The sequence below is a fragment of the Pagrus pagrus genome (assembly GCF_965226575.1).
Source record: "Pagrus pagrus genome assembly, chromosome: 16".
NCBI classification, from domain to species: Eukaryota; Metazoa; Chordata; class Actinopteri; order Spariformes; family Sparidae; genus Pagrus; species Pagrus pagrus.
Window position 1 is genome coordinate 14,333,474 of NC_140200.1, and position 21,698 is coordinate 14,355,171.

The window sequence follows — 21,698 nt, forward strand, 5'->3', positions numbered from 1 at the left end:
GATATAATACAACAGTCCCTCCTAATTATACCCTTTCATCTGCTATTAATCAAGCGACTTTCAGGTGTGAGGGATTATTGCTGAGTTGCCAGTGATCACTGGCAGAGGTCTCCCTCTGTTCAGCAGCTGACTTTTCATGGGGAACTGGTGACCCCTTGTGGGAGGGATCTGTGTTGAAACTCTCTGGAGTGCTTGAGGAGTAATTACTATGGTAATTAAAGAGTTATTGTTTTGATTTACATACGGGGGTTTCACTACAATTCCCACCAAACTGTGCTTGTTTGTATAGTTCATGCAGTATATATTTTACTATGCATTGTGAGAATCTTCGGCACGAAAAAAATAATCAAGCATGAATAATATTTTTTTATCTTAATAATTTATTACTAAGATCAGTGGTAATGTAAAACCTTAAATTTACAAATATTCTCTCTGCATAGTTTCAATGTGCTTAATATTAGCCCTATTGGCTAAACCACACACGTTTATACATTTTGTTGTATGGTTACAGATACAAGTCATCACATAATATTCCCTTTATGTGTTTTTCTACAATTTGTAAAAGATAACTAAATTAAATTAAACAAGAATACACACTACATTCACAAAAGCATCCACAGATCAAAGAAGATAAAATCCTGACACAACAAAAGTTGCAATAACATACATACTGTATGACAAACTTTGGATTGAATAATTTAGCTGCACTATTGACACACCTACTCAATTATCATATTTACATCCAGTTATTATGACTTCCAGCCTTCACAAGTTTTCACATTCAGTCACAAATCTGACAGCGACGTCTGTGTGATCAGCGGATGCCGAGGATCTGCCTGCTCTTGATCTGGCAGGTTTTCTCCACTTCATTCAGTGTTTGAGCACGCAGTTTGGCCACTCGCAGCCTCCTCAGAATCAGCTCCTGAGGCGTCACACTCTGACGACTATCGGGATGCCAGTTCTCTTTGCTCTCACCAGCAAAGTGGACCTTCTTCTTGCCGGGGGAGATGTTGTCCTCATCTACAACCAAGCAGTAAGGAGTCATTGATTAATGAAGAGTAAATCTCAATACTTATGTCAGGCAGACTTTCCAACATTATAGCTACATTTCAGATTACCAGGTGTGTAATATGAAAGGATTTTTTTTTATTATTCTTTTTTATAAAAATGCAGGTTTAATTCAATTCTTTATTGGTGTATAAAAACATTATTTACATGATTTAAAAAACAAATAAATAAACATGATTTTAATCATACACATTCCAGACTGAAGCATGAACCCATAAAAACATTGCTCAGTTCTTGTCTCGGTTCAGGACGTCCAGAGGTTTTCGTCCAATGCCCATACCTATGTCTTTGCCATAGAACAGTGCCATGTCCTTCTGCGGCTGTAGACGGTTGTAATTCTTCAGTAAACTCTCTGCTCTGAAACAATAGATTAAGACAAGGAGTTGGTTAGGCTGACATAGGATGACATTGTGTATGAGCAGGGTTTGGTCCGTTTCTGGCCGTCGTAAAAAAGTTTTACCTCGTAAGCTTCTCATTCGACAGTCGCTCACGAACACAAAGCTCCTGTTCCCTTTCTGCAAAAGAAAAGACAACAAAAAAAAAGATGTCTTTATTTTTGGAATTTGTAGCACTTATTTTCAATGCGACACTGCTACTTTTAATTGCAAATACTTGAGGTCCATGTACATATGCCATGTTCACTCAGCCAGGTGATGTAGAAGTGGAAAAAAATTGAAAGTCCGTAAATGTTGTTGTAACATGAACAAACCGTTCCAGTTAAACAAGTTCACCCACAGAGTTGTAGTACTTGATGTAAGAGGGTAGTTTTAGTTCACTTATGGATCCCCCAATCACCTTAGAAAGATAGCAAAGCAATACTAGTCAAACTTGAAGAAAGATAAACAAAATGTTTTCACTAAAGACAAAATGCACAGCTATTCCAGGTTCTTCCAGGTTGTGAAAAGCCGGGCTGCAGGTCAACACTGTTTCATGGCCAGGCCACAGTAGAGTTAAACCCAGGTCAGACATGGGTCTGTGTGGCATGATGGCGAGTAGAAACAAAAGTCTTACGCTCCAGCCTCTCCTCGCGCTCCTTCAGCGCCTTCTCTCTGTCTCGCAGCGCCTGTTCCCTGAGTCTGAGCTCTGCAGCAGAGGCAGGTGTTGGTTCGGCCGGTTTGTGAGGTGGACAGTCAGAATCTGCCGACTTTCTTCGGGGTCGCACTTGTGCCTTCCTCTGCTCCTCAGCGACAGCATCAGCCAACAGGCTGCTCTGGAGAATAGACTCCACAGAGGGCCTCAGATAGTCCTGCCACCAAAAAGAAAACACTCCTGCATTAAAACACAATCTGACTAGTACCTGAGGAACAGTAGCACAAGAAAAGTTTCTGACAGTATGATGGACTATCTTAATAAAATCATATGATTGTTTAATAATTCTTTCTAGCCTTCAAGTTGAGCATTTTGCTGAGCAGCGTGTTCAGTTCCTCAGAGTATCTGTACGGGATTCTTCTGAACTTCCCCTCTTTGATCTTCTCTGCCAGCTCTTTTTGGTTGTAGGCAGTAAATGGAGGACTGAGCAAGAGAAATCCAGGAAAAAATATCAGTCAGAGTCGACAAAGCAGCAGCTGGACAAATCAGCTCAACGGAGGAGTTAGAAAACTTACGATAATGCACAGAGTTCATACAGCAAACATCCCAGGGACCAAATATCTGACTTCTCGTTGTATGACATCCGATTCACTTGTTCCTGAAAGAAAATATGTTGACAGATAGTAGCAAATGGGGCTAATAAGGCTATGATTAGGCTCTGATAAGACACGGCAGGATTAAAGAACTCACTGGAGACATGTAGTAAGGTGTCCCGACAAATGTCTTTGCAAAACTGGTGTCATGGTTCAGGATCCTCGCTAGTCCAAAGTCTCCAAGCTTCACGTTCTGTCTGATGTCGAGGAAGATGTTGGCTGGTTTCAAGTCTCGATGAAGAACCGTGGCCCTGCCATCACTGCGTCTGTGGCACTCCTTCAGAGCCAATGTGAGCTGTGCCATGACCCGCAGGATGAGCTGCTCCTCCAAATAATGCCTGCCATGACAAAAACCACACACTCTCATTCTGCAAATACTGTCAGGAAGCACAGATGTGGAGTGGAGGGAAACCTAACTCAAATTCGTTTTGTATTTCAACACATAACCACATCGTCACCTTTCCTTGATGCATCTGTTGATGAGGCTGGACAGGTCCCCACCCTCGCAGTGCTCCATGACGATGTACAGCGTGGTGTTGGTCCGGTCTATGATGCGGTCGTAGTACCGTACTATGTTTGGGTGCCTGAGCTCCCTCAGGAGGTTTACCTCTGACACCAGCATGTGCTTTTCACTCTCCGCCATGGTGCCATAGTCCAGCTCCTTCCACACGAGGATCTACGAAATTAATTATTAGGATAGATCTTAAAAATCGCAATCTATTATGAAACATCTATTTATGATGCCTTTGCTGAAAAGTGGTGACAAATGGCAATTGCAACATTAATCTGTGATCAAATTCAAACAGCTTTGTAAATGTGAATATTTTCTGTTTTTTACTTGACAGTAACCTGAATACCTTTGATTTTTTGGATTAAATAGGACATTTAAGGACTAAATAGATTGACTACTTGTGAGATTAATCAACAATAAAAATGTTAGTTGCAGCCCTAATTAAAATGTTACACAATTAACAGATCAGCAAATTGTTGCAGGTTTTTGTTGAATAATTCAGTGGTTTTCAAACTTTTGGTGTCCAAGGCACAACAAAGGTCAAGCCAAAATCTAAAAAGGCACATCTGTACTGTAGCCGTGCAAAATAGCCTCTAAAACATGTGTTATGTAATCACTTTGGACATGTTTATTTTTAGTTTTCTGGAGGGTTTTAAAGGATGTTTTTTAGCTACAGATTTTGCCTCGATATTAGTAAGTGAATGTATACATCAAAGAATATACACTATTCGTTAGCGATATGTTAGTGTTAACTTAATTGTTTATTCTGACACATATCTGAATTTTTGTTTGAATTTCCTTAGACTTTTATTGCATATCCATGCATGGCCATGGATAAATTAAAAACTAATGCATTACTTTTTGTGTATTTCAATATCAATCAATAGTCGTAACAAACTCCCAAGGCACACCTGGACTTGCCTCACATTTGGAAACACTGGTTGAACTAATCGTTTCAGCTGTGGTGTGTGAATGACAGAGGGTTACCTGAGCACATCAATTAAGAAAGTCTGTAATTAATGAGCTAACTCTGCTGCTGAGATAGAAGTAAGGCTTTTTTCAAAATGTGTGGTTTTTGATTCAGTTACTTAACTAATTCTGGTGAATATACCACCACATCTACCATCCATTTATGATGCCATTTTATATATCAGTACTTTTGACCCAGAAAATGGAGGCTTACCACTCGACCATTTCCAGTCACCATTTTGTAAATGGACGGAAGTTTGTTGCCTTAAGGTTTTTGTTTAGGTTGTTGACATCATAGTTTTCGTGTCACCATAATATCATGAGGAGCACCATATGTGCTGAGATATAATAGCTTTGTGTGCTGAGATATAATAGCTTTTTTGTGTCACCATTATGTTATGAAGAACACCATAACTAATTCACATCATTTACTTAAAGAGCTGGACATATCCTGTTGATAGATGAGTTTGGTATAAGCATTGACCCCATTTTATAAAGGGTCAATTCATAGGAGGGACACGCCAGGGTATGATAAGGAACACAGTCACCTTTGTTTGTGAAACAACCTTATCAGTGTAGGATGGCCTTGAGGTGAGCAGCATCTGCATGTGGTGAGACAGCAAGCATGCCTTAGAGGAACTTAAAGTAGTATAGCATGAGACAGGAAGAGAGAGGGTCTTTCCACAGGGCGAGGTCTTCACGGATTGGTGGAATCGTGTTGCCAAGAGGCTGGGACCAGCCTGTGCACCAACGAAGGGAGAGCTAATGCTAAGTCTGAACCACGGCCTCCTCACCTTTTTAACCAATGAAAAGTTACAACACCTGAACAGCTAAAATAAACTACTATTGTAAAGAGATAATGTGCATCCTTTTCTGGGCGATGGGTTGCAGAGTAACAGCTGACTGATTTGTCACACAGAGAAGGTCCATGATGGTGCTTTTGGTTAATGATACAACTCTAAATAAATGGTTAAATGGTAAAACGGTCCGTCGATGTGTGTCTTCACTCAAACAAACGAACACGCCGACAGGTGCGAGCTAAAAACATTGACAACTGTTGAAAACTTCTTAACTGAATTGTCTTTGAATCAAATCACAGCTCAACTGATATTCACGCTCGATGGTTCAGCTTCTGACTCAACTGAAGCTAAAACGGTGTAACGTTTAATAACGGTCTCGTTTCAGCAAAGACCTCCGGGGCAGGTAACGATACCTACAGGTGGGCAGTGGTTTCGTGCCGTACATACATTACTTACATACATTACATTACTCACTTTCCCGTCAGATTTCCGTCTTATTTTCTGACATCTTCCATAGGAGCCCGTGCCTATAGTGTACAGCACCTCGTAGTCCTCCACACGGGACGGCATATTTCAACCGAAGTTCAACATACACTTCCGACTTAATCTCTCAGTTACTCGTGTGCTAAGGACTCTGTTATCCCCGATAAAGTTGCTTAAACAGACCAAATGTTTGTCTTTTCCTCGCAGTCCACTTGTGTTATTGCAGTAAACAAAACAGGAAGCGTTTGCTCTCGGTTTAAATTGGTGCCCAAATCCTCGATCGCTGATTGGTAGGCTCTCTCCGCACGGCGATTCCTGATTGGTCAGTGTGAAAATGCAAGTTGTGAGGGTTGCTAAGAGCCCGAGTACCGCGAGAGTAGAGCGGGTAGATGACACGTGTTATACTCTCCACAGGGGGGCGCCAAAAACACACAATCGAGACAGTCTTTGGTGAGTTAAGGATTATTTAGTTGTTTAGGAACACTGAGGAAAGATTTTGAAGATGGTTTCAAGGAAAAATACTGATAATGGGATCTTTCTCCCTTTTATCTTCTTATAGTTTCATCAGTCTGGCTGGAAAGTAAACCGTGACAGTATTTTGGACAGGCTAATCAAAATTGATAAAAGCAATGAGGTTTGGTCCTGCCTGGCCCCCCATTGCCTTATCCATAAATGGCACATAAATTAATATTATTATTCATTCATTTTACTTGATTATATGCGTACATGAATATGAAACATTTAATTCATTGTTATTATTTCTCCTCTTTTGCAGTATGGATGGAAAAACATTGGCTATTGATATACATTTTGTTTTACTGTCAACTGTTCGAGTCAAGGTTTGTAATTTATGTTTTATCTAAAAGCAGTTTTATTGAGTTGGGTGTATTGATGATATTGCAGTTTTTATTTAACATCTGTTGATCATCCGTCACTGTCATATGAATCCCAGGAAGAGTAACAACAAAATGAGATAATGAACGATAAAATTGTTCCTAACTTATTTTTTCTTTCAACGATATAAATGTTTTGAACTTCAAAGCTCTCTCACTACATAATGTGTTAAATGTCGCTGGATAGCACTCCAACTCTGAGTGACTGAGAACATTTTCTTCCAGCTGAAGCACTGGGAGTTTTTCCCAAGATAGAGTAGAAGCAGCTGTCTAGAAAATTAATCAAGCTAATGTAAGAATAGCTCACTTAAAATATCCAAGGAAGGTTTTGTGTATGCTGTAAAATATTCTCAGTTTAAAATAGACTTTGTTTGGCAAAGTCCTTATACACCTATTGATTGACAAATAGCAGCAGTGAGTATTTAAAAAGAACTGAAGGGTACATATTTATATATAGATAAATAAATAAATTTTTTCGTGTTTACTGCTTGTAATGTCACAGGGTGTCATTAGAGCAGATTCCATGGGTGCAGGTGTAAGACACAAGGGAGACTGATGGTATCACCATCGTGGCAAGTCATCATTACATCTCTGGAGCTTCACAACAAAACAGCATTGCCCCAAACAACTGAAGTAGATGGGGACTTGTTTTAAAAACAACTGAAAAGAAACAAAATGGCTCCTTAGCGCTTGTCTGGTGTAATTCAAGTCTCTAGAAGCCCTGAAATCCCAAAATGATTTGAAAAGACGTTATTTACACCCTCATCATTCGGTCGAGCTTGTGCACCCACTTCAGTGCACGCTGCAACACTCTCAGCTTAGCAGCAGCAGTGAAGAGTTCAGATTTAACAAGGTTGTAAATAACGTTTTTTCAAATCAATTCAATCATAAAGATCCTGGAGTTTCATGAGACGTGGATTATGCCAGAAAACCCCGTATGGACCCAATTTATGTTTATTTGTTTGGTTGTTTTAAGTCCCCATCTACTTCGCTGCAATGCTGTTTTGCTGTGCAGCTCCAGAAATTTTCATTTTATTGGTGCACTTGTCCTTTTAACGATGTCTAATCAAAGCCTGGCTGAAGTAAAACCTTAATGTGACAGATAAACAATGATTTGTCTCATTACAAGGAAATGTTGACGTGTGATCCCTGCCTGAGATGAATGCCGTCTGTGGGATTGTCTCACAGTGGCGTTCCTCTCACTGGGGCAGCCACAGTAACAGTTGTGTTCAAATTATCCTCTCAGCCTTCTCCGCTGCCAGTATACCACACACTGACACCACTCACACCACCAAGAGAGTGAGCGCCCGAGCCGGTCTGTCAGTCTGCCTCTGCAAAGGTCACTCCTACAAAGAGCTGGAGGAGTTTGGACATCAGCCAGGAACAGTCAGGGTGGGGGGTGGACTGACAGCTAGAAACAACAGAGACAGTTGGATGCCTGCGGCCCCTCTGACGTCAGCTGCCCCTGTTAAAGGCCAGGAGTTGAGAGGGAGCGACAGAGAGGACAGACAGCTTCGTCCCACAGTGACCTCCTCACCTCTGCTGAGGTGACTGCAGTGTTGTGACGGGGGTTTACAGCACGCTCATGTTGCTCATCTCCCCTCTTTGTGGGCGTCGTCTCAAGAAAACAGGCATAAAGGTGACGTACGGTTCTTACTTACACTCACCTGGCTGCTTTCTCTTCTTTGGCATTTCAGACCCTCAGTGATAAACCATGAAAAACAATGGCATTAAACCAATGATTGGATTTTTAAAGGAACAGTTCATCATTTTCAGTGGAAAGTAATCAACTCTTGTGCCCAGTTTTAAGGCACTTGAGTATTTCCATTTTATGCTTCTTTCTCCACTTCCACTCCGCTGTCTCAGCGGGAACCATTGTACTTTCACTCCATTTATTTTATACCTAGTCGCATATTGAGATTAATAAAACCACATAGACAAATTCACACAGCGGCCATTTTACTCTGATGTCACACTCAAGGTGGGTTCCTTAATGCTGCTGTGTTACAGTCACATGTTGAATAAATGTCATGTTACAGCTTCCCGATTGACTGGCAGCTAAAAAGACGGACAGTCTGGAGGGGCATCGGGCCATATTTCAAGGCAAAACAACATTACGTTAGCTAACATTAGCATTCAACCACTTCCGAGCTAACCTGACCGTTTGATTACATCCAGGGCCTTTCACTTCCACGTTTACATAAATGTGTCCAAGATGTGCATGGATACTTTAAAATGTATTTACGCCTTTCTTGTCGTATCGTGTAACAATATAAACTAATATTTACTAGGAAGTGGTTGAATGCTAACATTAGCTCACGTTATGTCCCATCCACTTCAGTTGTTCAGCAGAAAGCCTATTCCACCACTGGTCATGTGGGGAAATATCTGCATTGGCTTTCTTGCCAAGAGTTAATAAGATTGATACCGCTGTCATATTTACATGACAAATATGAGGCTACAGCAAGCAGCCAGTTAGCTTAGCTTAGCATAAAGATTGGAAAAAGGGGGAACAGCTAGCCTTGCTCTGTCTGAGGGTAACAAAATTCACCCATCAGCATCTCTGAGACTCACTAATGGACATCAAGACACAAAATCTCCAGCATGATGTGTTGACAAAGGTATTTGCATGAGATTCATGTGATCTTAACAACGCCGAGGGTCCAACAAGCTGTCACCGTCATCAGGACAGCAGGAGGGGCCAGGGAGACTCTGATGCCCACGGCTGCTGCAGTGACATTCAAGCCCGGCCCTCCTCTCCACAGCTGGGTGTTTTAGTGCTTGCTGACTCAAGGGACGTCGCCACCACCACGACATTCACAAGGGAACAGGCATCAAAGCGTGACATTGAGGACCTCGGGGAGCAGTACCCGTGAAATAGTCCATTGCAGGTGTCAGAGGAGGAACACCAGTGCTTCTGCAGAGGACACAAAGTTTCTCTGGAGACTAATTTGTCATTGTAATGTGGGGGACAGTGGGAAGAGATTATTTTTTTGAGCTGCACTGAGGAGTAGGATTCTCCATACTCCTCCATCTGGACACCACACTGAGCAACAGCTACCTTGGCTCCTGACTGTTAGCCCTTTGGTATGTTGGTGAGGCTTCGTGCATATTTAATCCCATTTTCCAGCTCACTTCCCGCTGTTTTCCCCCCTCAGCTCCCATTGGCCGTCTGAAGCATGTGGCTTTCCTGCAGACCGGACCCTCCACATATCACTCCAGCTGCTATGGAGATGTAGTTGATGACGTGTCACGCAGGCCTTGGTTTCTGTTTAACCTGTGAATCAAACACCTTTAAAGCAGATTGGCAAATCAGGAAAGGTGACACATTTTTTCCTAGTAGCTGATATAAGGGATATTAAACTTGGGATATAAATCTTCTGCTCTCACATTAATGCCTCAATGTTAATAATCCTATGAATACTGTACGTACCACCAAGAGAAACATGTGCCCTCACTTTTGTTCCTTTTATCTGATAATACAGTATTTTAAGCCAACATTTGCAGGTGCAGTAACATTTTGAACGAGGGCCTGTTACTTGTAATGGAGTAATTTTATCTTGATGTATTAGTACTTTTACTGAAGAGAGACTACAGAGAGACTCATCGTCTCCTAGTACTTGTTGATCCTCTGCCGGGGTCATCTCTGCAGTCTTTGGCGGCGTTCACGTTGACATCAGCCCAGCGTCACGGCTGAAATCAGAGCTCTGAAACACAAACCAGTGACTTTCAACAGCTAGTGACTGACACCACAGTTAAACAACGGGTACAGACCTGAGCAAACACAGGCTCTGGTTACCTGGAGACCATTTGAGCCAGTAACACAGAGACAGACAGACACGAGGAAACACCTGCTAGAGGAGTCATTTAAAATCATTGCAGAGATTTCTCTTCTTAATTTCTGTCCAAGACTTTCAGGATTCCTGCATACTGCTGATGATTCAAGAATACTTTGACATTTATGGAAACACGCTTACTGGTTTCTTGCCGAGAGTTAACATGAGCTAGTTAGCTTACACATGACGTCAGCTGGCATATAGACAGGAAGCAAGAAAAACAGCTGGTTCTGTCCAAAAGGTACAAATAAACAAATAATCCGTCTTTACCAACACCTCTACAGCTTATATAAATCATAAATAACACAATAAAATGACCATTACACTGTTAGGATCTTTATGATGTTTTATTCCAGCACAAGTCTTTTGTGTTGTAAAATGGCTGTGTAGCTAGGAATTAAAGGAGAAGTACAAAATGGAAAATTACAGACAGTTCTAGTATAATTGTTTAAATCCCTATTGTGTTTATTTCCTAAAACCACATCTAGGAAAACATTATTTCCCTGCCTTCTTTGGAAACATGGTCAGAAAATTAAAATAAAATTAAAAGGTGTAAAAGAAGATAAAAATGAAGCTTTATTTGAAGTCACTCTCACGATGGAGGGGAATCTGAAAGGGCCGTTTGATGAGTCACATTTACAGCCTGATTTAAAATGTTTTTACCTACCCAGTCAGGTAGCCCTTTTTTTGCATTTCACACAGTTTCTACCAACAGTGGCACACAGGTAGGGCAGTAAACTACTAAAATGCACCTTTTATGCATTTGTTTATGACAATGATAATTGCTGCTCCTCTATAATTGTCCTAATTAAAGCAGGCTAAGCAAATTACATATAATTGACCTCAAAACCACAACACAAGTACATTCGAGAGAGCACAGCTGCATCATTGCAGGGCCCTGCCAGAGTTTCCCTCTTAAAGTGAAGAGTGATCCCTTCCTCACGGGCCAAGTTTGAGCTTGACCCCATGAACCCATCAGTATAACCAACACCCCTAATGTTTAAGTGGGAGTGCAAGAAAACAGCATCATTTGGGATTGTGGTCTTACCAGGACATCAGGTAAGGCTCGATAGTCGAGGTTTTCAACTAAATCCTGATAATTTAAAAAGTTAAAACTGGGCCCGTGTGTCTCTGTGCAAGCACACGGACGTACAGTAGCTTTCGTGTCATGAAGCACACAACAACTTCCTGGGCAGGAACTCGAAAAAAAATCAAACGAAATAAAAATACAAGGTAACACTGAGAAGTGAAGGGAAAATCCTTGCTTTCGTCTTTTAAAAAAAAAACAAAAAAAAACAAAAAAAACATTCATGATATTTTAAACTAAAATTCTCTGAAATTATCACGGACCAAAACGCTTCAGTCATTTCCAACAATGAAAACTCTTCCTCAGCTTCGTTATGTACAAGATTTAAACATACCATGACATGAGGACGACAGTTCATGTAATTTAAAATAAAAATCAAATTTTGACCACTCGTGGTGAAAGTTGCCGCCACACTCTGACGTCACAGAGCAACACGACATGAATCATATATATCAAAAATTGCTGGGGGGAAAAGACAACCACACACACTCACTTAGGCAGGTTATGCTGTAAATTTACAGTAATGACACCTATAGTTCTGTAAGCCAAAATCTCTATTTTAGAATGCTGAACATTAGGGTAGCTTTCTATAAAAATCTTTTTTTTCTTCCATGTCTTTTTCCCGCCCCGACGACACTAAGCATATGGCTTAAATATTTGTAAAACTATGTAGTCCAATGGGGAATAAGAGTCTCTGCCGTCTCAGTCTGGCTCGCTGAGATGATCCTTTGAGACAGACGTCTGCTCTGCTGTGTGTAGCTGCACATGGCTCTGTGTGCACACGTGTATTTGTGTGTGTGTATGTTCGTGTGTGTATGTTGGGAGCAGAGGGTGATCGACACAGAGGGAAAAACTTTATAGCTGATCAGACTGCAATTCTTGCCCTGCGTGCCGCCACTGTTTTTTTTTTTTTTTTTTTTCTTTTTTAAAATAAGCACTACAGCACCGTCTCCTCTTCCTTCCTTCAACGTCGGACACAGAAAACGATCCTGAATCGAGCGCCGCATCATAGCCGCCATCCCTTTAGGCTTTCAGCAGGGCCGCCAGTGTAAACATGATCCCCTTTTCTCAGTGAGCTCACAATACTGCCTCGACAGACAGGCGGGGGAAAAGAAAGTCAACGAAAAGACATCAACAACAAATACAATGGCCGTTATCGTGGAGATATGCGGGTTAGGGGAAGAAAATAAAAGAAATTAAAACATTGACAGCTACCACTCAGGAGTATTTCCTGGGACAGGGAGCAGTGAGGGCAGTATGGATCCTTAGTGCAATGAAGGCCAGAGGAGCGACCGGCCGGCTGCACAGCCTCAACGTTCATACAGCCGCTCGCTCTGGAAGGTGTGGCCAGCCGGCTAATCAGCGGGCTGAAAGAGAGGTCCAGTGGGCTTCATCAACTCTCGCCAGGAAGTAGAATAAGGGCAGACATTATGCTTCTAGTCACATAGATTCACTCACACACGCGCGTCCATACACACTTTATACTCTGTAAAACTACGACGGCTAAAGCCTAGGAGGGGAGGAGAGAGAGTCCTGTCCAGAGCGTCTTCTGGAGGAGTCCTGAGCCTCATTTCGTTAACTTTGAATAAAAAGTTATGTACGTGTGAGCGTCTACGTGTATGAGGACGTGTAAACATCAAAATGTGAGTCGTGACGAGTGCGATTATTCTGCTAGGCCGTTGGAGCGAGTGTGTGGTGTTAGGGTTGTGTGCAAGTTAACTATGCCTGTGACCAGTTTCGTCTTGTATGGGTATTTGTAATCTGTGTGTTTGTGTGTACTTGTCTTCCTATGTTTTTTTTTTGTTTCCTGTTAAGTCTCTCCACTGTTGTAAATGTACATTCATCCATCGTAGGGGGCGAGTATGACGCTGGGCCACACACCAACTGATCCTGAGGCTTTTCCAGTGGTCCGATAAAGACTCTCGCCTCATCAGCGCACTCAAAATAAACAGCAGTAGAGGTACTGGAGGACGTTGTACCACACGATGCCGGAGGCGAACGCAAACAACTGGATGATACACAGCCACACGGGGTCGAGGGTCATCTGCCGGGAGACTGTCTCCTTCTGTCCTTCATGGGGGAATGATCCTGATGAGGGAGACATAAATACAGACGAGTCAGACGTTTACTCCTCAGTCAAGAATGTATTTTATCTTCTTATTCCTACAGTTGGATGTTTGAGCATCACTGTGTACAATGATGTATGTGCAGAGTTTGACACCAGAAGGCTGATTTCACATTCATTGCTGAAAGTGTAAATGTTCTCTGTGCTCAGTGAAAATCAGATTTTAAGAGGTTGGAAGCCAATTCTGCTCCAATATTCAGCAAATACAAGCATGATGTGAAAACTTGAAGCCTCCAGTGCACAAACATTGTAGGAGACATCTTGTTTCTAGCGGTTAAACTTGTGAAAGCAAATATATTTGCATATTAAATGAGGGAGAGCAATTCAAACTCCGGGTCCGCCACATATAAACAAAGTAAAACAGTTGCGTTGTCCTTTAAAGTCAGTTTGTTTCTTCAGTTTGTTCAGTCATCCTGTAGAAATTAGTCTACAGTACATTACAGTAAATTGTCTAAACACTATGATGTTATCGCAGCATTCCTCAGCGTTGTAACAGAGTAACATGGGAAACTCATGTTCCAAGACTACTTGTTGTTGTGAGTTTTGACAGTCCAGTCACTACATCTGGACCCATAGAAGAGAGTGAGCTATTGCTAGCTAGAACCTATCTTTTATATAATGTGTGAGAAATACAGCACACTGCCAGTCAGCATGTTTACATGCGCTTAAAGTGGAAATCGACTATTTTTTCCTCGGAGTAGCAACTACCAACAACACAGATAACAACGTGAGTTTTTAGTCTCTAATGGAGACGTTTAAACAGAGAGAAATGGTCTCAGTCAGCACTCATTTCCCCAGGAGAGTTTGTGCCTAATGGCAGACAAAACAGAAGAGTGAAAGCGATCTGAACACCAGTGGTTTTGCAATCAACATTTACATCATAATGATAAGTTGAAGGAAAAATAATGTGGGAAGGAAAAGACATGCGTACCGAGTGACTCAGCAGGTGTTCAAACAACATGAACTAAAAGTAATGTCTAGTAGGAATTACTGTTAATGTTTGCAAGCTAGGCTAACCATCTTCCACTTTCTGAGAAGAATACAAGCATGACGGTACCTCCCCAACACACATCCATAGGGCTGAAGTTTGGACATCTTATTAAAATCAAATACAGTTTTATCCTCTGCTGCAGCATCATTATAGTTTATATTTCCTCACACAACACTCAGATTTCAGTGCGACAGGGTGAGACAGACCTGTGTCATAGAAGTGGGCCAGCAGCTCTTCTTTCTCCACAAACCTCTGATACAACCAGTCAGTCAGGGCCTCGGCCTCCACAGGAACCTCCTTTATTGGGTACATCCTGGAAGAAGAGAGACAGAAACACAGACAGGGGTTAGATGAAACACAAAAAAAGGATTACCGAGGTTTCACTCAGCAGAAACTGTCTACATTGATCAGTTGTGGAAGCTGCAGTCCAAACTGATGTGTGTGAGCCGAGCAGAGCAGTCTATTTCAGACTGGAATCTAACACGGCTCGTCTGTGTGTTTGCTGTAGCTTCAGCTCTTTTAGGGGGGTTCATTAACGGGCTGCCTCATCAGAGTGTCAGAGGGAGACAGAAGTGCTGAGAGGAGCTCTGACAGGAGACAGACAAGTCGTGTAGCTCCACAAAATGGCTCGGTTAGAAGTGTGTGGGAAGTAAAAAAAAATCAAACGGAAAATCAGCTTTCCACCGAGCCAGAGAGAAGCAGCACTGCTAAATTGTGGCGAGAACATTTCAGCTTTTTTGCATTCATAGACATCTATCAATCTATCATCTGTGTGGGGCCTGTAGTGCCAAGTGAGGCAATAATAATTTTAAAAGTTTCTTGATGAATCTGTTTTTTTTGGTTGACTGAACGTTTGCAAACAGCAAAACTGACCATCACAAGCTTCCAGAGCCAGCAGTGTCTCCAATTGTTTTATTTTACTCAACCAACAGAGAAAATAGTGAAAAATGAGGTTAAAGTATACAGATTGTGCACTGTATGAAAGGATATTATTAGCAAATTCAGCATTTTTACCGATTAATAGGATACGATGAAAGATTGTATTATATTGTTTAAAATATCCTGAAAAGATGCTTATAATGAGATGTGTTTTGTATCTCGGACCATTTTCTTGTATCCAGAACAAGTAATCATATTCTGGGAAAAGGGTGATGATGATGTTGTTTTGTTTACTTGGTATCCATGACAACAGATTTGACGACAAGATTTAACCTGATCTCTTTAAGCTCACACTAGTCGGCACCCTGCTGTTTGCGTACTAAAAGTTAGAAAACTATCCGACCGACAGCCCAAAAGTTCAAAATGAAAGAGGAAATCCCGACATTTGAGAAGCGTAAACAAGAGAATTTCTGCCATTTTTGCTCTCAAATTAAATTATATCCAGCTGGGTAGAACAATGAATTTTTAAAAAAGACAAATGAGAAACAATTGTGAAGGTAAACACAGTGACTAGTGCACTCGTTGATATTGTGAAATCAGAAGTGGCTTTAAAAGAAAAAGGTCACTTCTACAAGCCAATAACGAGAGTGCCGATGAAATCTTGGCTCTAGCCAGAAGGGGTCCCTAGTCAGCCGCACTCCCACACAGCCGGCTCCTGGTCACCTTCAAATAGAGGTTACAGTCTCCTCCCTCAGACAAACATTTCCTCTGCACTCAACGTTTGCTCGATACACCCAACCGGATAACATCCACTGTAAAAATACATCTGTGCCTTTGAGGAAAGCTTCTGCAGAAGGGAAGTAATGAGTGATACAGTATTGATTATTAAAATGATCAATATATATTAAGAAGCAATCCAAGAAAAGGCAGCAGCCCTCTCCTGTCAGGATGATGTCTTGTGTTTTATGAGCAGATATGTTCATCCACTCTGGTGCAGGTACATCAGCCAGTATTCACATGATCCTCTGAATATGAATATCAACAGACACATGAGGAATTTTTGCTTGAATGGTCGGACGAGATAATGTATTAAAGTTTTGGCCGCTGAGTCAAGTCACAAATGAATCGCACTGTTGTGTTAACATAACAGATTACTTTGTGTTTGAACATTGTTGGATACATTTCAGACAACATAAGTACACAACTCAACAAAATATCTAACAATAGTCTAGTCGTTGGTAGACATTTTCATGTAGAAATGTTAAATATTATATCTTTACTTGGTCATTAAAATAATTATTTTATCAGCTGCTTCCTTAATTCCCCCCAAGTATTCAAATGATCCCCTAAATTAAATGCAAAATGTTACATCGTGTTTTAAAGGATTTACACGAGGACATTTTTATTCTCACTGTGCTCACATTCTTTTGAAACGCTTTCATCACGGAGAACTTCAGTGCAGATACGGCAGGAAGAACGTGGCCTTTGGCTTCAGGAAAAGGCTTGGCCTGCTTGTTCCACAGATTAGAAGGCTGGGGGCTGATGATTCAACACAGACTTCCGTTTAGTTTGTGTATTTTAAGTGCATATCTACAGACCCTTCTACTCATTATCCAGCGCTTCACTGTGTGGGTGTTGCTCTGTGGCGCCCCTGAACAAGGTCCTGTTGAAGAACAGCAATTTCAATGTCCCTAGCCATGTGAAACTCCTATTAAATTCAAGATAATACTAAATAATCCACCACTGTCATCCCGTTAAAGGTTCTTATAAAGCCGACAGCAGTTTAGGCTGCCCAAAACTGGAGCCAAGCTGCCGGGGCCACCTGATAGGGTGATTAGAGGCAGAGCAAGATGTTACAGAAGGATTCTCCTGGTGTCTGTGGATATCAGGTTTCCGAGTCCACACGTAGACGGGTATTTGTAAATCAAAAATTATTACCATCCAGATGAGTGTTTTTACCAATGTTTCAGAAAAAAATCTTCATAATTACACACCTGCACATCACATGACCACTGACTCACACTGGGCATGTGCGTGTTGGTGTAAACAGGAAGCAGATTGTACTCTGGTTGCTTTTGTTACAGAGAACTATGAACATTTTTTTACTTTAATTTCATTTTACAGGACAAAAATGCTGAGGCAGGGAGATGAATGCTACTTCTATTAAAACATTGTCAGCAGCCGGTTTGGTCTCTCTTTCCCGTCATTGTATTTTTAACTGTGTCTTCCTAAATACAGACAACATACCACCTATATAACACAAATACTCCCCAATATTATACATCACAATCACGGGTGCTACAGTACATACATGAAATAGGCAACTCATTTAAAATCATTTATCATTGTTACCAAGTCTTTTTTTTGTTGTTGTTAAATTCACAAAGCATTTTTGTTTAAGCTGCGCCCTCTGAGATTCACCTATTATGGGAATGTACACATACCTTTAAACTGAAGCAAGATATTTGTAGCATTATCTTGGATATTATTTTGTGTGACTCTGAACCTCTGCTGGAAAACTTGTTTTTTGCTTCATAAGCTTCAACACAATATATGAGGAAGAATATTATCCATCATCAATCTCATATTGGATTTCGAAGTGATTTAAAGAATCATTTACGTGGTTACGAAAGGCCAAAATGTATAGAAAAAGCTATGTTTTAAGAAATACCCGCATAGTGTGGACATTTCTGTTGTGCCACAGCAACCAACCACTCGCACTGATGCTCTCTCAAAGCACTACGAAAGGAGAAAATAAGTCCAGAAAGAGGCTGAGAATAATCAACACACCAGTACCCCTTTAATAGTGAGACTGATGCGATAATATGTGGACAGAAAGTAGCAATTAAAGCAAAGGATAAATCAAGCAAGTCACCACTAGAACAATAAAAGCTGTGTTTTCCTGGAAGTGTTTCGTAGTTGTGGTGAAAGGTGGTAATTTTTGGTTTTGGCTGAACATGAAGCTCCTATTTGGGGTCTATTTATGGAGCGGAGAATTCAGCATTTGTCACAGCAATGATTGGTGTAAATGAATGATTAAATGTATGATACGTTCAAAACCGTGAGAGCGTTTCACACCTGCGCCAGTGCAGGATGCCTGCCAAAGGCCCAAGTACTCTAAAATGTAAACCGATAGCTCTGTAATCCTGGAAGAGGAGAACAGGAGCCGGCTCGGGCCACTTATCGGAAGGTCGGAGCATTTAGGGCCGAGGGTAGCAGGTGGCTGCCACGGCACTTTCCTGCAGCTGAAATATTCATGCAGAAATCAGGACCCTTTGGCGTCGTCTGGCTGCCTGACACAGCTGAGGTTGAAGGAGGTGCTGCTGATTCGGGTCCAGAGCAAATAAAAACAACTTGCTTCGTTAGCGTACAGTATCTTCCCGCATCAGCTGCTTTCACTGGTTTATCAGCTGGGACTGTTTGGAGAACAATATCTGTAAGAGCGGCTTCTCACAGCTAAACTCAAGCAGCATGTGGGGAGTTCACCCGGTTCATTTCCTGCTCTGAAAACACCTGACTCTACATCTGGGCAGCAAGCAATCACATCACTCTCGTTCTATGAATAAGATAAGATACACATTTATTGTCCCCAAGCGGAAATTTTGCTTGCAACTGACAAGACAGTACAGAGACAGCACAGTGGCAATAAAGACAATGATACACAAAACACAATATTAAGTTGCATAGACTAAAAATCAAATGTAAAATATTGCATATGCCCCGAGGATAACTTCGGACTAATGATACAACTAAGCACAACCATACCCTCAGATCTGAGAAGCTGGACTGAGTGAAAGTGAACAATGACCGATCGATTCAGCTTTATTTCCATAGCACGTTTTTCATCATTATGTTTTTTCTGCATATCCAAACTTTAGAGGGAGAAGTCTCTTTTAAGCTCTGAATCCTCATTGGAATAAGAGTCGATGCTGCAAAATTTGTCATTCTACAGAAGTTGTTAAATGTTTTATACCAAATGTTAGGACAGGGATATAGGTGCTCAGACATTTAAACCAAACAGATGAATTTATTAAACCACTTTTACACCAAACTTTTCCCATTGCAAGGAGACTTTTTTGTCTTTTGTTCGTCATCAAGAAAGTGCGGGAAAAACTGGGAAAGGTAAATGTAACAAGATAAGATTTTTAACAGGCTTTGCGAACCAGATTTTTGTGCCGTTTGTCCGGTCTTGTTTGTGGCATTAGAAGTTCAAGAAGACAACAAACAAACAGTCTTCAATCACTCAGTAAACCATCTCGCCTGCAGGCTGCACAGTTCCAAGGAAAAGGACACTAACAAAGCTTCACCGTGGTTTTGTTTGCTGTAGTGTGAAAAATGGAAACATTGCACTACAGTGTCAATATTGTGCTGAGTGAGGAGAAACAGAGTAGGGCTGTATTTCTATTTGTTGTGCCGGGAGCCACAGAGGCGTGCGTAACACTGTATAGTAGTGATGGTGATGGTGGTGGTGCCCGTGCTGGTGAGGAACTGGTGCTGATGTGCTGGCGCGGGGCCACGCCCGCACTCTCATTTCCACCCTAACCCACTTGGCAGTGGCATGCTTGTTAACCTGACACCCGGCACACAGATAGACAGCTGTGAGAGAGCTACAGTTTCTCCTGTCAATAAGCTTAAACATCAGACTGTTAGCATGTGCTGACCTGTGCGGGTGATACAGTAATGTCTGTGGTCATTTTGTGCTGTAGTGAACAGATGACAAACAGTTTATTTCCATGTGTTTATTCATTAGAAGAAAGACTAATTTAAGAGAAGTTTTCTATCCTTCATATTTAGCGCCTTGTTTGAATCATTTAGCTTCTGAGCAGCTCTTATTCTTGAGATATTGTTTCCTCTTTTAACAAGGCTGGGAAGCTAATTAAATTGGGACTGTTGCTGGAAAAGTCTGTCCACTCAACAAGCCTCTTTGGAGCGGAGCCACTCATTGTTTGGGGACTCTATAAGGCCCTAAATCTCTCTGGCTGTGAAATCTTGAGAAACAAAGAGGTGCCCTGGGAGGCCTACTCTCAGGCACAACGTTGCAAAAGGTGAATATTGAGATTAGCGGCCAGTGCAGCTCGGGGACCAAAAATAAGTCTCTTGTCCTGCTTCTTTTCTCTTTCTAGTTGAGATAAAGGTTTTCATCCATGTGCAATGAAGCTCCAAATCCCAAACTGCTGCCTTTGAGTTCTTACCATCAATGTTCCTGTGGAGTCAGACTCAGATTGATCAGCTTAAGCAACTAATAAAGAAATAAAGTATGTTAAGTGAGAAGGTTTGGGGGAAATTTTTTGCTACACTGGATCGATTTCTTGGCATCATTTTACTACTCCACATGACTCTTAGGGGCTCTTTGCTTGCAGAATGCCCAGCGCTTATCTGCAATCAGAGAGGAGTTGAGGGACGGTAGGAGTCCGCTCTTTAATTGCTCCATTTAGTCTTTAATCTACTTCCTCTCTGGCTTTAAGGCTGCCTATGTTCCAGGAAGTGGTTTGGTGCAGAACAACGGACACAGCAGATTCTCCACCAGCAGATGTGAAAAAAGGGCTCGACCAGAGGGAGAAAAGTTGAGAAAACTGGTGATGTGTTGATTGATTTGAGCACTCAACACAGACTAAAACCTTGAAGATCAGCAGAAGTGTGCAGACCAATTTGTACTTACTCTTATTCAACATACAAACTCAATGTAAATATTTATGTATTTAAAGAATATATTCTACGATTTCAAACAGCTGGTAACGGCCTCAGCTCACAATGTGCATCAGGTCTCTGGAGTATGTAAACATCACATCCTGGTTTCAGTAAACCGGAATAAGCACTCCGAAAGAACATCTTATCCGAGTTACTGATCATTCTCTGCAATGAGTGCTGGTGCGTCATCAATTCAAGCCAGAAAAAACAGAAAAAGATGTTGTGAAATGTTGTGAACAACAAGCTAAAACGGAAATGGACGTTTCTAAGGAAGACCACCACAACTAGCCAACTATTTCTTTAAAATTAAGTAAATAATCCACCTGGGTGTGAAGGTAATAATCAGCTGCTCACTAATGCCTGTGTGATGACTCAGTAATTAAGTGGCTAAAATGTGAGCCCTGAATTAGTCGGGTAAATCAAGACATGGGAGGAAAACTCAATGTTTACTTTAAGTGTGTCAAGACCAGCAGATGTGGACGCTCAGCTAATCCTAAAGTAAACAACTGTTAGGGGGAAAATCCCATCTCTGTCCTGGTTTGTTTGCAGTGATAATGTCATCATACTATCACATAAACAGGCTTAAGATGTGTTATTACACTTTGATCATTATTCATCATCTCTGAGAAATCAGCTTATAATGATGGTGTCACCTTTATGCCTGGTAGCAAATATTTGTCTTACAT

General features: G+C 41.4%; 2 protein-coding genes and 1 long non-coding RNA gene across 6 annotated transcripts in view; 1 reads left to right on the forward strand and 2 right to left on the reverse strand.

Moving 5' to 3' along the window:
* Window positions 1–360: 360 nt before the first annotated feature.
* Window positions 361–5,804, reverse strand: nek2 (NIMA-related kinase 2). The gene is made up of 9 exons (XM_084376880.1): window positions 5,505–5,804; window positions 3,209–3,426; window positions 2,848–3,088; window positions 2,673–2,755; window positions 2,454–2,580; window positions 2,080–2,314; window positions 1,529–1,583; window positions 1,349–1,425; window positions 361–1,020 (listed from the first exon to the last, which is right to left on the reverse strand). The coding sequence occupies exons 1-9, from the start codon at window positions 5,598–5,600 to the stop codon at window positions 815–817; spliced, it is 1,338 nt and encodes a 445-aa protein (XP_084233006.1). The 5' UTR covers window positions 5,601–5,804; the 3' UTR covers window positions 361–814.
* Window positions 3,433–13,269, forward strand: LOC311271283. 4 transcript variants are annotated; one of them, XR_014624394.1, is made up of 5 exons: window positions 3,433–5,449; window positions 6,289–6,352; window positions 7,653–8,045; window positions 9,565–9,727; window positions 13,183–13,254. It is a non-coding gene; the product is annotated as an uncharacterized lncRNA (long non-coding RNA). The 4 variants fall into 4 exon arrangements; XR_014624395.1 differs by having other exon boundaries at window positions 3,433–5,433; XR_014624396.1 differs by lacking the exon at window positions 3,433–5,449 and adding an exon at window positions 5,917–5,963.
* lpgat1 (lysophosphatidylglycerol acyltransferase 1) overlaps window positions 10,575–21,698 on the reverse strand; it is a 53,011-nt gene continuing 41,887 nt past the window's right edge. The window contains exons 7-8 of the mRNA XM_084376881.1: window positions 14,652–14,758; window positions 10,575–13,417 (exon numbers count right to left, since the gene is read on the reverse strand). Coding sequence (XP_084233007.1) covers window positions 13,269–13,417; window positions 14,652–14,758 — 256 coding nt within the window. The 3' untranslated portion in view covers window positions 10,575–13,268. The remainder of the gene's footprint in view (window positions 13,418–14,651; window positions 14,759–21,698) is intronic.

What these genes read in the sequence shown, in the direction of transcription:
- nek2 (XM_084376880.1), bottom strand. Translation starts at nt 5,600, where the DNA reads ATGCCGTCCCGTGTGGAGGACTACGAGGTGCTGTACACTATAGGCACG. An exon ending in AACAGATGCATCAAGGAAAG is followed by an intron (nt 3,089 to 3,208) that starts GTGACGATGTGG and finishes TTGTCATGGCAG; the next exon opens with GCATTATTTGGAGGAGCAGC. An exon ending in TCGAATGAGAAGCTTACGAG is followed by an intron (nt 1,426 to 1,528) that starts GTAAAACTTTTT and finishes CTATTGTTTCAG; the next exon opens with AGCAGAGAGTTTACTGAAGA.